General features: G+C 45.2%; 1 protein-coding gene and 1 long non-coding RNA gene across 5 annotated transcripts in view; one reads left to right on the forward strand and one right to left on the reverse strand.

Annotated features, from left to right (window-relative positions):
* actr5 (actin related protein 5) overlaps positions 1 to 891 on the reverse strand; it is a 47,492-nt gene extending 46,601 nt beyond the window's left edge. For all 4 annotated transcript variants that reach the window (XM_086005732.1, XM_086005730.1, XM_086005729.1 and 1 more), the window contains exon 1: positions 466 to 891. In XM_086005732.1, coding sequence (XP_085861858.1) covers positions 466 to 864 — 399 coding nt within the window. In that variant the 5' untranslated portion in view covers positions 865 to 891. The remainder of the gene's footprint in view (positions 1 to 465) is intronic.
* Positions 892 to 7,389: 6,498 nt separating this feature from the next.
* LOC147108837 (uncharacterized) lies at positions 7,390 to 13,494 on the forward strand. The gene is made up of 3 exons (XR_015080737.1): positions 7,390 to 7,481; positions 10,012 to 10,067; positions 13,068 to 13,494. It is a non-coding gene; the product is annotated as an uncharacterized LOC147108837 (long non-coding RNA).

Genomic DNA, 13,494 nt, shown 5'->3' on the forward strand with positions numbered 1-13,494 from the left:
ATATTGGGTCGATTGGGCTTATACTCACTGGAGTTTAGAAGAATGAAAGGGGATCTCATTGAAACGTATAAAATTCTAACAGGACTAGACAGACTGGATACAGGAAGGATGTTCCTGATGGTACGGGAGTCCAGAACCAGGGGTCACAGTCTAAGGATAAGGGGTAAGCCATTTAGGACAGAGATGAGGAGGAATTTCTTCACCCAGAGAGTGGTGAACCTGTGGAATTCTCTACCACAGAAGGCAGTTGAGGCCAATTCATTAAATATATTCAAGAAGGAGTTGGATATATTTCTTAAGGCTAAAGGGATCAAGGGATATGGGGAGAAGGCAGGGACAGGGTACTGAATTTGGATGATCAGCCATGATCTCATTGAATGGCGGAGCAGGCTCGAGGGGCCGAATGGCCTACTCCTGCCCCTATCTTCTATGCTTCTATGTTTCACCCCCAGTGCTGACTCCCACCTCAGAGGCGATGCCCAGGTGCTGGAAGATGTGGTCAAAGACCTGCTCCTGAATGTCGAAGTTCACCACCACATTCCTGTCGAACTGGGTCTTGAGCAGCCAGCGGACCACCTCCAGGTTTCGGATGTCGTTGCCGACCTGGGTGTCGCTGCGGGAGGCGCCGCGGCTCCGGGCCGAAACGTTCTTGAACTGCAGCCGCGGCTTGTGGTCCAAGGCCCAGCCCACCCGGCACTGGAAAGATCCGTTGTCCACCACCAGCGGCACCCTGCCCGCACTGGCCCCGTGGGCCTCCCCCAACTCGAATATCGGGTCCGCCACCGGCTTCGGGTCCCGAAATTGGAAAACATTCGGCGGCGGCAGCGCCGTGTCGGCAAAATCTGCGCTCATGGCCGCCGCCATCTTGGTCCGCCCACAAAAACAATCCCTCCGCAACCCCAGGATTGACACTAAGGACCGGAGATTTTAGTTCCTACCATTGTGATCATTCATATTTGTCAAAACAACACAATTTCAAATATAGTGTACAGCACGATTCATATATGCAATAAACTTATTTTTAATACACACAGTTTATATATTCAACATAAGTCATATAGAATCGTAGAATGGTTACCATTCGGCCCGTCGCGCCCGTGCCAGCTCGCTGCAAGAGCACTTCAGCTAGTCCCGCTCCCCCGCCCTTTCCCCATAGCCCTGCAATTTTTTTTCGTTCAGATACTTATCCAATTCCCTTTTGAAAGCCACGATTGAATCTGCCCCCACCACCCTTTCAGGAAGTGCATTCCAGATCCTAAGCACTCGCTGTGTAAAAAAAGTTTTTCCTCATGTCGCCTTTGGTTCTTCTGCCAATCACCTTAAATTTGCGTTCTCTAGTTCTTGACCCTTCCGCCAATGGGGGCAGTTTTTCTCTATCTACTCTGTCTAGGCCCCTCATGATTTTGAACACCTCTATCGAATCTCCTCTCAATCTTCTTTGCTCTAAGGAGAACAACCCCAGCTTCTCCAGTCTATCCACGTAACTAAAGTCCCTCATCCCTGGAATCATTCTTGTAAATCTTTTCTGCACCCTCTCTAAGGTCTTCACATCCTTCCTAAAGTGTGGTGCCCAGAATTGGACACAGTACTCCAGTTGAGGTCAAACCAGTGTTTTGTAAAGGTTCATCATAACTTGCATGTATAAACATAGTCTATATATGCTACACAATTTCATACAAACAGGAGTAGGCCATTCAGCCTGCTTCACTATTCTATTAGATCATGGCTGATCTGCACCTCAACTCAATTTACCGGCCTTAGCTGTATATCCATTGATACCCTTACCTAACAAAATTTAATTTCTATGTACAATTTATCATATGTAAGAAATCACACAACACCAGATTATAGTCCAACAGCTTTATTTGAAATCACAAGCTTTCGGAGCGCTGCTCCTTCGTCAGGTGAAGTGGAGAGATGCATAAAAACACAGCTTATATAGTCAGAGAATAATGTCAGATGTTTACAGGTATCTTGTCTGCTTTCTTGCATCTCTGTAGAAACTTGATGTCTGTGTCAATATGCGCGATCTTCTTGGAGATCCTCTCCACTTTGAGCCGGTAGTTTGTGGTATCGATAGTAGCCATGGTGTGGAGATGTCGGTGTTGGACTGGGGTGGTCCACCCCAGTCCAACACCGGCATCTCCACACCATGGCAATTTATCATAGACAATGCAATTTCATAGCTGCAACAGCATATTCAACACAAGCTATACATACAGCATAATTTCTATATAAATCAGAGTTCCATACTTATGTAAAACACACAAGCATTTCTGCTAGGAAATTAAACCATAGGATTAATTCAGAGATACTATTGTAAATGAATAACTTTTATTTTAATAAATGTCTTTAGTTGTATTCCTTTTCACAAGATAGATATGGATGCAGATGCCTCTTCTGCCCGTTCAACCCCATCCTTACCTGCAAAGCAACAGTACTACACTTCAAAAAGTAATTGATTGTTTGTGAAGCGGTTTGGGATGTCCTGAGGCTATGAAATGCGTGATACAAATGCAAGTTCTTTATTTCCTGACGAACAACTCCACTGTTTTCCCATTTAACCATCTAGCTGCTTCTTAAATAAGTGCCTCAGCCACTGTTCCCAGCAATGCACTTCAATGTAAAAATAAAATTACTGGCATATGTCTTAAATTTGTCCATAAAAACTCTGAACCTATATTATTCCCACATCACAACAGTGACTACATTTCCAAAAGTACTTCATTGCCTGTAAAGTGCTTTGGGACGTCCGGTGGTCGTGAAAGGCGCTATATAAATGCAAGTCTTCTTCCTATCTCCTCCTGTCCTGCTGCCCTGGCACACCTTAAAATGCTGTATCTGTTTACTTTCTATGTTCCGTGAGTGCCTTACAATTATCGTACCTCCCTATCTCTGTAAGCTCCTCCAGCCCGACAATGCTCTGAGTAGCTCCTATTCTGGCCTCTTGTGTATCTCCGACTTCCTTCGCCCCACCATTGGCAGCCGTGCCTTCAGCCCTATAGGCTCTAAACTCTGGAATTCCTTCCCTAAACCTCTCCACCTCTTTCTCCTCCTTTAAGACAATCGTAAAACCTACCTCTTTGAACAAGCTTTTGGTCACCTGTCCTAATATCTCCTTATGTGGCTCGGTGTCAAATTTTGTCTGATAATGTTTTACTATGTTAAAGGCGCTATATAAATGCAGTTGTTGTTGTTACTAGAATTGTGTTTTTAACAACATAATGTTCACGATAAACCTGCACCCCTTACTGCATTTTATAACAGAGCGACGATAACAAATGATGAGGCTGATATCTGCAGCTAAGCAGAAAGAGTCCCAGTCCTCGTGACAGGCCTTGCAGTCCCATTAATAAGCCAAATAATAAAATACTGCAGATGCTGGAAATATCAAAATAAAAACAGAAAAAGCTGAAAATATTCAGCAGGTTAGGCAGCATCTGTGGAAAAAACAGCAGCGGTCAACATTTCTCTGCCTCTTTCTTTCCTCCTTTAAGACACTCCTTAAAACCTACCACTTTGACCAAGTTTTTGGTCACCTGCCCTAATATCTCCTTATGTGGCTCTGTGTTGGATAACGTTCCTGTGAAGTGCGTTGGGACATTTTACTACATTAAAGGTGCTATATAAATGCATGTGTTGTTGAAACATTGACATAGAAATTTGGGAGTGTCCATTTTTGACTCCTGGTCCATTTAGCTCCATATTCAAAGGTAAGCAACTTACCTTTCTTGTTGCAGGCATTGTCCAAACCATCGTCAATACTTTCACCGAAGCGTACGAAAGTATGGGCCTTACACTAAACATCCGTAAGACAAAAGTCCTCTACCAACCTGCCCCCGCTACACAGTAATGCTCCCCAACTATCAAAATCCATGACGAGGCCTTGGTCAACATGGACCACTTTCCATACCTCGGGAGCCTACTGTCAACAAAGGCAGACGTCGATGACGAAGTCCAACACCGCCTTCAGTGTGCCAGTGCAGCCTTCGGTCGCCCGAGGAAGAGAGTGTTTGAAGACCAGGACCTCAAACCCAGCACCAAGCTCATGGTCTACAGAGCAGTAGTGATTTCCGCCCTCCTGTATGCTTCAGAGACATGGACCATGTACAGCAGGCAGCTCAAAGCATTGGAGAGGTACCACCAACGCTGCCTCCGCAAGATCCCGCAAGATCGCCCAGGCCAACATCCCCAGCATCAAAGCTTTGACCATGCTCGATCAGCTCTGATGGACGGGCCACATCGCCCGCATGCCCAATACGAGACTCCCAAAACAAGTGCTCTACTCGGAGCTCTGGCACGGCAAGAGAGCCCCAGGTGAGCAGAGGAAATGCTTCAAGGACACCCTCAAAGCCTCCTTGAAAAAGTGCAACAATCCCACCGACACCTGGGAATCCCTGGCCCAAGACTGCACAAAGCGGAGGAGAAGCATCTGGGAAGGCCTCAAATCTCTTTGGCGGGAGCAAGCGGAAGCCAAGCGCAAACAGCGGAAGGAGCGCACGTCAACCCAAGCACCCCACCCACCCGCCCCTTCAACCACCGTCTGCCCCACCTGTGACAGAGACTGTAGGTCCCGCATTGGACTCATCAGTCACCTGAGAACTCATTTTTAGTGTGGAAGCAAGTCATCCTCGGTTCCGAGGGACTGCCTAAGAAGAAGATTGTGTAGGGTTGGTTTCCCAGAGTGCGATGGCGCTGGCTGCCTCAGGACAAACCAATCCTGCAGCGGGCACCTCAAGCAGGCGTTGGGCCTTATTTCTATATGCAAAAAGGCTTAATGCCTCCTTTGGGCATGGGTAAAGGACGCCTCTTGTTTGTGCCTACCCAATGTCCTCTGTACCCTCTCTGGTGACTGCACTAAAGAGGTTACAGAGGAGATTTACAAGGCTGTTTCCAGGACTGGAGAAATTTAGCTGTGAGGAAAGATTGGATAGTTTGGAGTTGTTTTCTTTGTAACAGAGGAGGCTGAGGGGAGACCTAATTGAGTTGTATAAAATTATGAGGGGCCTAGAGTGGATAGGAAGGACCTATTTCCCTTAGCAGAGAGGTCAATAACCAGGGGACACAGATTTAAAGTAATTGGTAGAAGGATTAGAGGGGAGTTGAGGAGAATTTTTTTCACCCAGAGGGTGGTGGGGGTCTGGAACTCACTGCCTGAAAGGGTGGTCGAGGCAGTAACCCTCATCACATTTAAAGAGTACTTGGATATGCACTTGAAGTGCCGTAACCTACAGGGCTACGGACCAAGAGCTGGAAAGTGGGTTTATGCAGGAGAGCTCTTTTTAGGCCGGCACGGACACGATGGGCCGAATGGCCTCCTTCTGTGCCATAAATTTCTATGATTCTAATATGGCGGGCAGCGCAGTTCCAGCCCGCCATTTTGAGGACTTGAAAAACGGGCGCGACGCGGCCCAATTTCTCGGCCGATGACTGCCGTTGTTTTTCCAGCTTTTTCTAGTTCCATTAATAAGTCAGTCATCAACAGCAATCTGGAGACTGATTGGCTCAGGTATCTATTTACCAAAGTCTGCCCTTGGAGGATGGAACTTGGCTCCAAGCACCAGGCATGTCAACGTGGAGCCACTCACCCTCAAAGATGTCCTTACCTCCCAGGAAAGAATGCCATGAGCTGATTATTAATCTGAGGCGAGTGAAATAAATTACCACGAATTGATGAAGTTCATTTAGCAGAAGTCAGTGTTGTTACCAAGTGCCGGTCATGAAATGAACTGTAATAAAAACAGCAAATTGCTGGAAACGCTCTGAGCAGGCCAGGGCAGCATCTGTGGAGGGAGAGAGAGAGTTTTCAGGTCAATGACCTTTCGTCAGAAATGAACTGTAATTGCTAGGTAAAGTTAGTAACTTTCCAATGACCCGCACACACATTAATCTCGAGACCATTGCAGTCTGAAAAGGCAGCAATTTAAATCAGTAAAATTTCGGACGTGAGAAATATGATAGTGGAAGAAAATGTTAAAATAAATAAATAAATGACGCTCTGGGACCAGTGCAATTGAGTAGTTGTAAGCTGAGTTCACAGTAGTCGCTTGGGACAGACCCTACTAGACTCATTCGGAGGAGGGTAATTAGAGGAAGTAACCGATAGGGTAGTGGTTAGAGCTTTAGTTTGCTAGACTTTTTAATTTCATCGGTTCGAGCCTTGTTGGGGGGGGTGGGGTGATGTTTGTGTTTCGAGTACTGCAGCATATTTGTGTTCTACAGTGCGTGCACATCCCTTGCAAGAATAAAGCAGAAGTGTATCGAGTGCCTGGCTTTCTGCGCAGTGAAAGCGGAGCTTCCACCGGACCACTAACATTTTTTGCAAAAAAAATTATTCGAGGTGCTGCAGCGACTCCTTCTGGAGATAAAGCCAAAAACCCAAACCTCTTATCTCTGAAAATGCGAGCTCTGATAATAAGGACCAGAAACTTCACCAATACCTAAAACATGTATAACGCGATGATCATTAATACTTGTAAAAAAACAATTTCAAAAATATTGTGTGAAGCATAAAAAGAAAAGACTTGCATTTAATAGAAACTAGGAGCAGAGTAAGCCATTTGGCCCTGCTCCGCCATTCAACGAGATCATGGCTGATCATCCAAACCCTAGCACCTGGTCCCTACACCGACAGCCATCCCACCCAAGCCCTATCCCCGTATATTTAATCCCCCCTAACACTAAGGGCCAATTTTTTATCATAGCCAATCAACCTAACCCGCACATCTTTGGACTGTGGGAGGAAATCGGAGCACCCGGAGGAAACCCACACAAACACGGGGAGAATGTGCAAACTCCACACAGACAGTCACCCAAGGCTGGATTTGAACCCGGGTCCTATGGCGCTGTGAGGCAACAGTGCTAACCACTATGCCACCGTGCATTTATATAGCGTGTTTTATGACCACCGGACATCCCAAAGCACTTTACAGCCAATGAAGTACTATTTGGAGTGTAGTCACTGTTGTAATGTAGGCAACGTGGCAGCCAATTTGCACACAGCAAGCTCCCACAAACAGCAAGGTGATAATGACCAGATACTCTGTTTTTGTTATGTTGATTGAGGTGATAAATATTGGCCAGGACACCGGGGATAACTCCCCTGCTCTTCTTCGAAATATTGCCGTGGGATCTTTTACGTCCACCTGAGAGAGCAGGGTTTAACGTCTCATCCGAAAGACAGCACCTCCGACAGTGCAGCCCTCCCTCAGTACTGCGCTGGAGTGTCAGCCTGATTCATATATACAATAAACATTTATATAGTCAACACAGTTTAGATATTCAACGCAAGTTATATGTCAACAAACACTGTATACATGCAACACAATTTCATAGGAACATAGGACTTTCCCACTCACTTATTTTTTATTTTATATTTTTGTATCAAACAGGATCAATGAAGGAATGAAAGCAAAATACTGCGGATGGTGGAAATCTGAAATTAATAAAACAGAAAATGCTGGAAACACTCAGCAGATCAGGTAGCATCAGTGAAGGGTTTTGTGACAATCCTAAATTTCACGGACCTATATCCCCCAGCCAGTCTGTCTGCAGCTTGCACCTCAACACTTGGTGAAGTCTTTACCCTCAGAAAAAGATATAACATGTTCCTTAGGTTGGAAAGTCTGTACTGAATAATAACATATTCAAGGTAATGCTAAAGAAATGCAAACACTGTTAGCTCCTTTCCATAAAGGAAGTTAAATATTGTATAACTTTCCTCATATAACAGTGGAGTAATGTTAGTGAGCTTCTTCTGCAAATGACAATATACCACAGGAATAAAAGGCAACGCGTGGACAGAGAGAGAAAAAATATTCTGACAAAGTTTTTCAAAAAAATCTAACCAGTACAAAATAGAATAACTTGCACTAATATTATGCCTCACATAGTAGAACATCTCAGAGCATTCTAAGGAAAGAAAGACAGTGAGCAGGAGACAAGAAGGGATTAAGGGAGGGAGCATGGACATATTGAAGAGATGTTAAGGAGGCCTATGAGGTAAGGGAGAGAGGTAAAGACAAAAAAAAAAACCTTCTATCTATATCGCACCTTTCACATCTGCAGGACATCCCAAAGCGCTTCACAGCCAATGAAGTCACAGTTGTTATGTAGGCAGATATAGCAGTACACAGCAAGGTTCCACAAACAGCAAATGATGAGGATGAGCAGTCAAACTGCTTTAGGTGGTGTTGGCTGAGCTCGGCAAGGACACCTGGAGATCTCCCTGCTCATCAAATAGTGTCATAGGATGGTTCCCATCCACCTGAGCAAGCAGTTTAACATCTGATCAGAAAGATGGCACCCTTGACAATGCAGCACTCCCTCAGGACCGGACTGGAGTATCAGACAAGATTAAATGCTGGAATAGGACTCAAAGAGGCAAGAATTAATTATTTTTGTTACCAAGTGACGGAAGCCAGTACGACCGTGTAGTTTTGGGAGAGAGGTGTGAGGTTGTTGCCATCATATCTTTTTTTCAAAATAACAACAGAAAATGCTGGAAAAACTCAGCAGGTCAGGCAACATCTGTGGAGAGAAATTTGAGTTGACGTTTCGGGTCGAACCCTTCTTCAAAACTGGAAAGAAAAGAAAATAGATCGAAGGCAGGGCTGCGATCGGAGAAAAGAAGTGAAAGAAACAAAAGAAGTAAAAGAGCTAGACGAGATGGTAATAGGCTGAGATTAGGTGTAAAGTGTACTGGCAGGGCAAGAGATAGCTGCCAGGTGTGAGAGAGAAACAAAAGGAAAGGGGGGGGGAAAAGGAGTGGAAAAATTACAAGAAAAAATGTGTAATCGAGGCCGAGGTTATGATCTGAAATTGTTGAACTCGATATTGAGTCCGGAAGGCTGCAGAGTGCCTAATCGGAAGATGAGGTGCTGTTCCTCGAGTTTACGTTGAGCTTCCGTGGAACAATACAAGAGGCCAAGGACGGTGAGGTCCAAGTGGGAATGGAGCGGTGAATTAAAGTGACAGGCGACCGGAAGCTCGGGGTCACCCTTACGGACTGAACGGAGGTGTTCCGCAAAGCGGTCACCCAATCTGTGTTTGGTCTCCCCAATGTAGAGGAGACCACATCGTGAGCAGCGAATACAGTACACTAGATTGCAAGAAGTACAAGTAAATCGCTGTTTCACCTGGAAGGGGTGTTTGGGGCCCTGGACACTTTTGTTAGGAGACTGCCACAAATCATAATTTAATCAGATTTAAATAATAAAACAGGTTTCCTTTTTTTAAATGGGCACTGCTGTTCGAATCACAGCTAGTGAGGAGTGCCTGATTAGGGTTAAGTTAACACAAAGGGAGGATAGCCTGATTAGGGTTAGGGTCAGTAGTATAGGACCACTGTGCAATGCAGTGGTGGGCGATAGGTTCAATCGCCCATTCAGTGAGTATCCAATCTCCGCCGTGTCTCTGTGAAACTTCGAGTACAGGCCTGGCGCCAGCTGGAAAATGACCAGGGGCGTCTCCCGAGCTGCTCTTGTACACCTCTTAGAATGTAATTCATTGGCAGAGGCCCTGGATCAGGTCACCTGTTAAACCCTTTTGGCACCGGTGTACGAGCTGGAGAAACATACAGGGGGGGGAAAAAAGGAGTTTAACTTTTAAAAACATTAACAGAAAGGGCAACCTGCTTTGGATTAAAGGGCAGCATGCTTAGTTTTAGAATTACAAGAAATTACAGTTTTATGCATACTGAAATCATGTTTCTGAAAGGAAAGAGGGTGTTTTCAGTCTTATTTATGCTTTGCTTTGGATACATCATCAGCATCTTGATCTAGAATGAAACTCCTGGTTTATTGAATTGTCTAAAGGAGAAATATACTTTAATTTCATATTCTTAGTGGCAGACTCACTAATAGTATGATTATTACCAACAATGTGCACTAAAAATATACAGATTATTATATATATAAATTGTGTATATATGTGGATATAGATGTGTGTGTATATATACAGTTAAGGAATGCTTTTGTTAGTAATCTCAATTTATTTTGTTCTCCCTTGAAGGCATTGGACTTCTCGGTATGCAGCAATTCCACAGGCACCGGGTGTGAGCCACAATAGTGAGTTTTGATCTATTCAACCAGGGGGTTAGCGCAGCTAAATCTAACCCGATCCTCACCAAAAGTCTATGCATCAGCACATCCAGCAGGGACTGCTGGTGAGCAGTTCGGAGGAGAATCGCCGGATGCTTTTTCCCCTTCTCTAACCCAAGGGACCCGACGTCAACTGTAGCCCCCCTTCATCACTGCCTGAGTTGGTACCAGCTAACTGAGGGCAGGGCAGGGTTTCAGCCAGGGATTTTGCTGGCCTATATTGCTTGCTATTTACTGGGAGCTCAGGATAAGCAAAAAAATAAAACACTCCTAGCTGTTAGAGGAAATGCAGGATTATGCCACCACGCCAGATCCCGAGGAGTCTCAGACTGACCTCATGTGAACTGCTGGCTACAGAGTACTCTTAGCAACTACTTGGGAAATTGGTCAACCGCCCACCCTCTCAACATCAGAACCGTTTGTGTGGCATGGAATCTAAAGGATAAAAGAAGTAGATACAATGGATAACAACACATGGTTAGATCACAATAGATAGATTGGAATACAGAAAGCAATGCAGATTCGGATAGATAAATGGAGATTAAGTGCTAGGAATTTCCTCAGGCGTTGTCCCGGTCGACTGCTGTAACTTTAGCGCAAAATTGGCGGAAGTCCCGTTTATGCATCTTGCCGAGGTTTCCACCGATTTTCCACCAACTGAGCAGGAAAACACCCAAGGAAAGTCCCTACGATGATTATATAAATAGGTACAGTTATAGCCAAATAGGGAAGTAGAAATACAGGTAGTCAGACAAACACCTAGAGACAACTACAGCGAAAATACAAATGAAATGCAAGAAAAATTCAGTAGCAAAATTGTGCTCGATATAAAAACAGATAGGGTAACCAAAGCCAGAGCTCCCTGGATGACAAAGGAGTTAGAGAGTAGGATGAAGCAGAAAAAGGGGGCGTATAACAAGCGAGTGTCTAACCACCGCCCCTTGACATTCAATGGCATTACCATCGCTGAATCCTCCACCATCAACATCTTGGGGCTCACCATTGATCAGAAACTTAACTGGTCCAGCCTCATAAATACTGTGGGAACAAGAGCAGGTCAGAGGCTGGGTATTCTGCGGCGAGTGTCTCACCTCCTGACTCCCCAAAGCCTTTCCACCATCTACAAGGCACAAGTAAGGAGTGTGATGGAATACTCTCCACTTGCCTGGATGAGTGCAGCTCCAACAACACTGAAGAAGTTGGATACCATCCAGGACAAAGCAGCCCGCTTGATTGGCACCCCATCCACCACCTTTAACATTCACTCCCTCCACCACCGGCGTACCATGGCTGCAGTGTATACCATCTACAAGATGCACTACAGCAACTTGCCAAGGCTTCTTCGACAGCACCTCCCAAACCTGCGACCTCTTCCACCTAGAAGGACTAGGGCAGCAGGCGCATGGGAACACCACCATCTCCAAGTTCCCCTCCAAGTCACACACCATCCTGACGTGGAAGTATATCGGCCGTTCCTTCATTGTTGCTGGGTCAAAATCCTGGAACTCCCTCCCTAACAACACTGTGGGAGCACCTTCACCACACAGACTGTGTTATGAATCTTATGATCCATGAAGAAAGACTCATGAAATAACACTGGACAGCCAGCTGGTGGCGCCATCCAAGCAGTATAAATACTCGGGCGTGGGCCCAGCTTGCCCAGGACATTTTGTAAACAGGAACTAGTGAAAGATAACTAGACCTCCATGTTTTGAAACAAGTTGATTAAAGCCTTGCTTTATACTCGAACCAAGTGCGTAGTGAGTTTTATTACGTCAGACTGCAGCGGTTCAAGAAGGTGGCTCACCACTACCTTCTCAAGGGCAATAAGTGCTGGCCTTGCCAGCAACACCCACATCCCATGAATGAATAAAAAAAATATATAGTGGATGTCCCACGGCATGATTCACGGTTAGTCAGAGGATACGCTGTTTATAAGGACCGTGTCATTTTATTCTGTGGCTAAAGCGAAGCTTTGTCTCATTGAGGTTACAAATATAACAGCTGCCTAAATCCACCCAACTCTCCACTTCCCTGTCCATTAACACGATCCTTAAACCCATCTTTCTGACCAAGCTTTTGGCCGGCCCTCTCAGTATCTCCTTCTTTGGCTCGGCATCCATTTTTGGAGTACACCTCTATAAAATGCTTTGGGATGTTTTTCTGCATTAAAGATGCTGGTCCGTATTTTCCGATCCCTACGGGTGTGTACAAGCTGTGTACACGCCCATACGGACCTCGCGAGTGCTGGTTTCAGACATGCGAACTGCCTGCGCCCCTGGGATACCTGGCGTGGGACTTGAATCCAGGCGTGCTGTAATTCAGGCTAATGATTTGCCATAGCTCATTTTGCACGACCGCCAAAAAACAATTTAACCCCCCCCCGCCCCCCCCCGCCCCGTGATCCTCTGTCTTCTGACAATTTTTTAAATTCAGACAATGCAGAATCAATCATTAAAAATATTCTTTCATATTTCCACAATAAAACTTTTACATCCCTATGTGTGTCAGCCGTGGCTCAGTGGGTAGCACTTCTCGCCTCTGAGTCAGAAGGTTTGTGGATTCAAGTCCCATGCCAGGGACTTGAGCATAAAAAATCTAAGGTTAACACTTCAGTGCTGAGGGAGTGCTGCACTGTCGGAGGTGCCATCTTTCGAATGAAACGTTAAACCGAGGCCCCGTCTGCTCTCTCAGGTGGATGTAAAAGATCCCATGGTACTATTTCGAAGAAGAGCAGGGGAGTTATCCCCGGTGTCCTGGCCAATATTTATCCCTTAATCAACATAACAAAAACAGAATATCTGCTCATTATCACATTGCTGTTTGTGGGAGCTTGCTGTGTGCAAATTGGCTGCTGCGTTTCCTACATTGCAACAGTGACTACACTTCAAAAGTGCTTCATTGGCTGTAAAGCACTTTGAGATTTCCGATGGTCATATAAATGCAAGGTTTTCTTTCTTTCTGCAGTATATGGGAGTCACTGAAAGATCTCTTCGTCATTCAGAAGAGAGTAAAAATGAAAGAAACAAGGATGAATCAACTGACGAGGGGAGCGAGCTGCACTGTCCACTGTGCTGTCAAGCCATGGGAGGTCCTCACACCTGTGGCAGGAACCAATGCAAGATTGTGTCGTAAAAGCTGGCAAGTAAAAATACATCAATCACAATGGATTAGGTGCTGGGGTTTCAGCTCTCCAAACCTCCACCCAAAAGCATGTAAGATGGAGGCATTGATCCAAATCTTGACGCTCTTTGACATGTCTGAATTTACCAAACTTTTTCTCTAAAGTATTATTAAAAATAATTTTACAGAGACAGGAGGTGATGTAGTTATTGATGTCATGTCGTTCTCTGTATTTGTAAAACAGTACATTATTTTACAGGGCACTATAGTT

This window comes from Somniosus microcephalus, chromosome 13 (genome assembly GCF_052327205.1).
Source record: "Somniosus microcephalus isolate GS21.2 chromosome 13, FLI_Smic_1.0, whole genome shotgun sequence".
Taxonomy (NCBI): domain Eukaryota; kingdom Metazoa; phylum Chordata; class Chondrichthyes; order Squaliformes; family Somniosidae; genus Somniosus; species Somniosus microcephalus.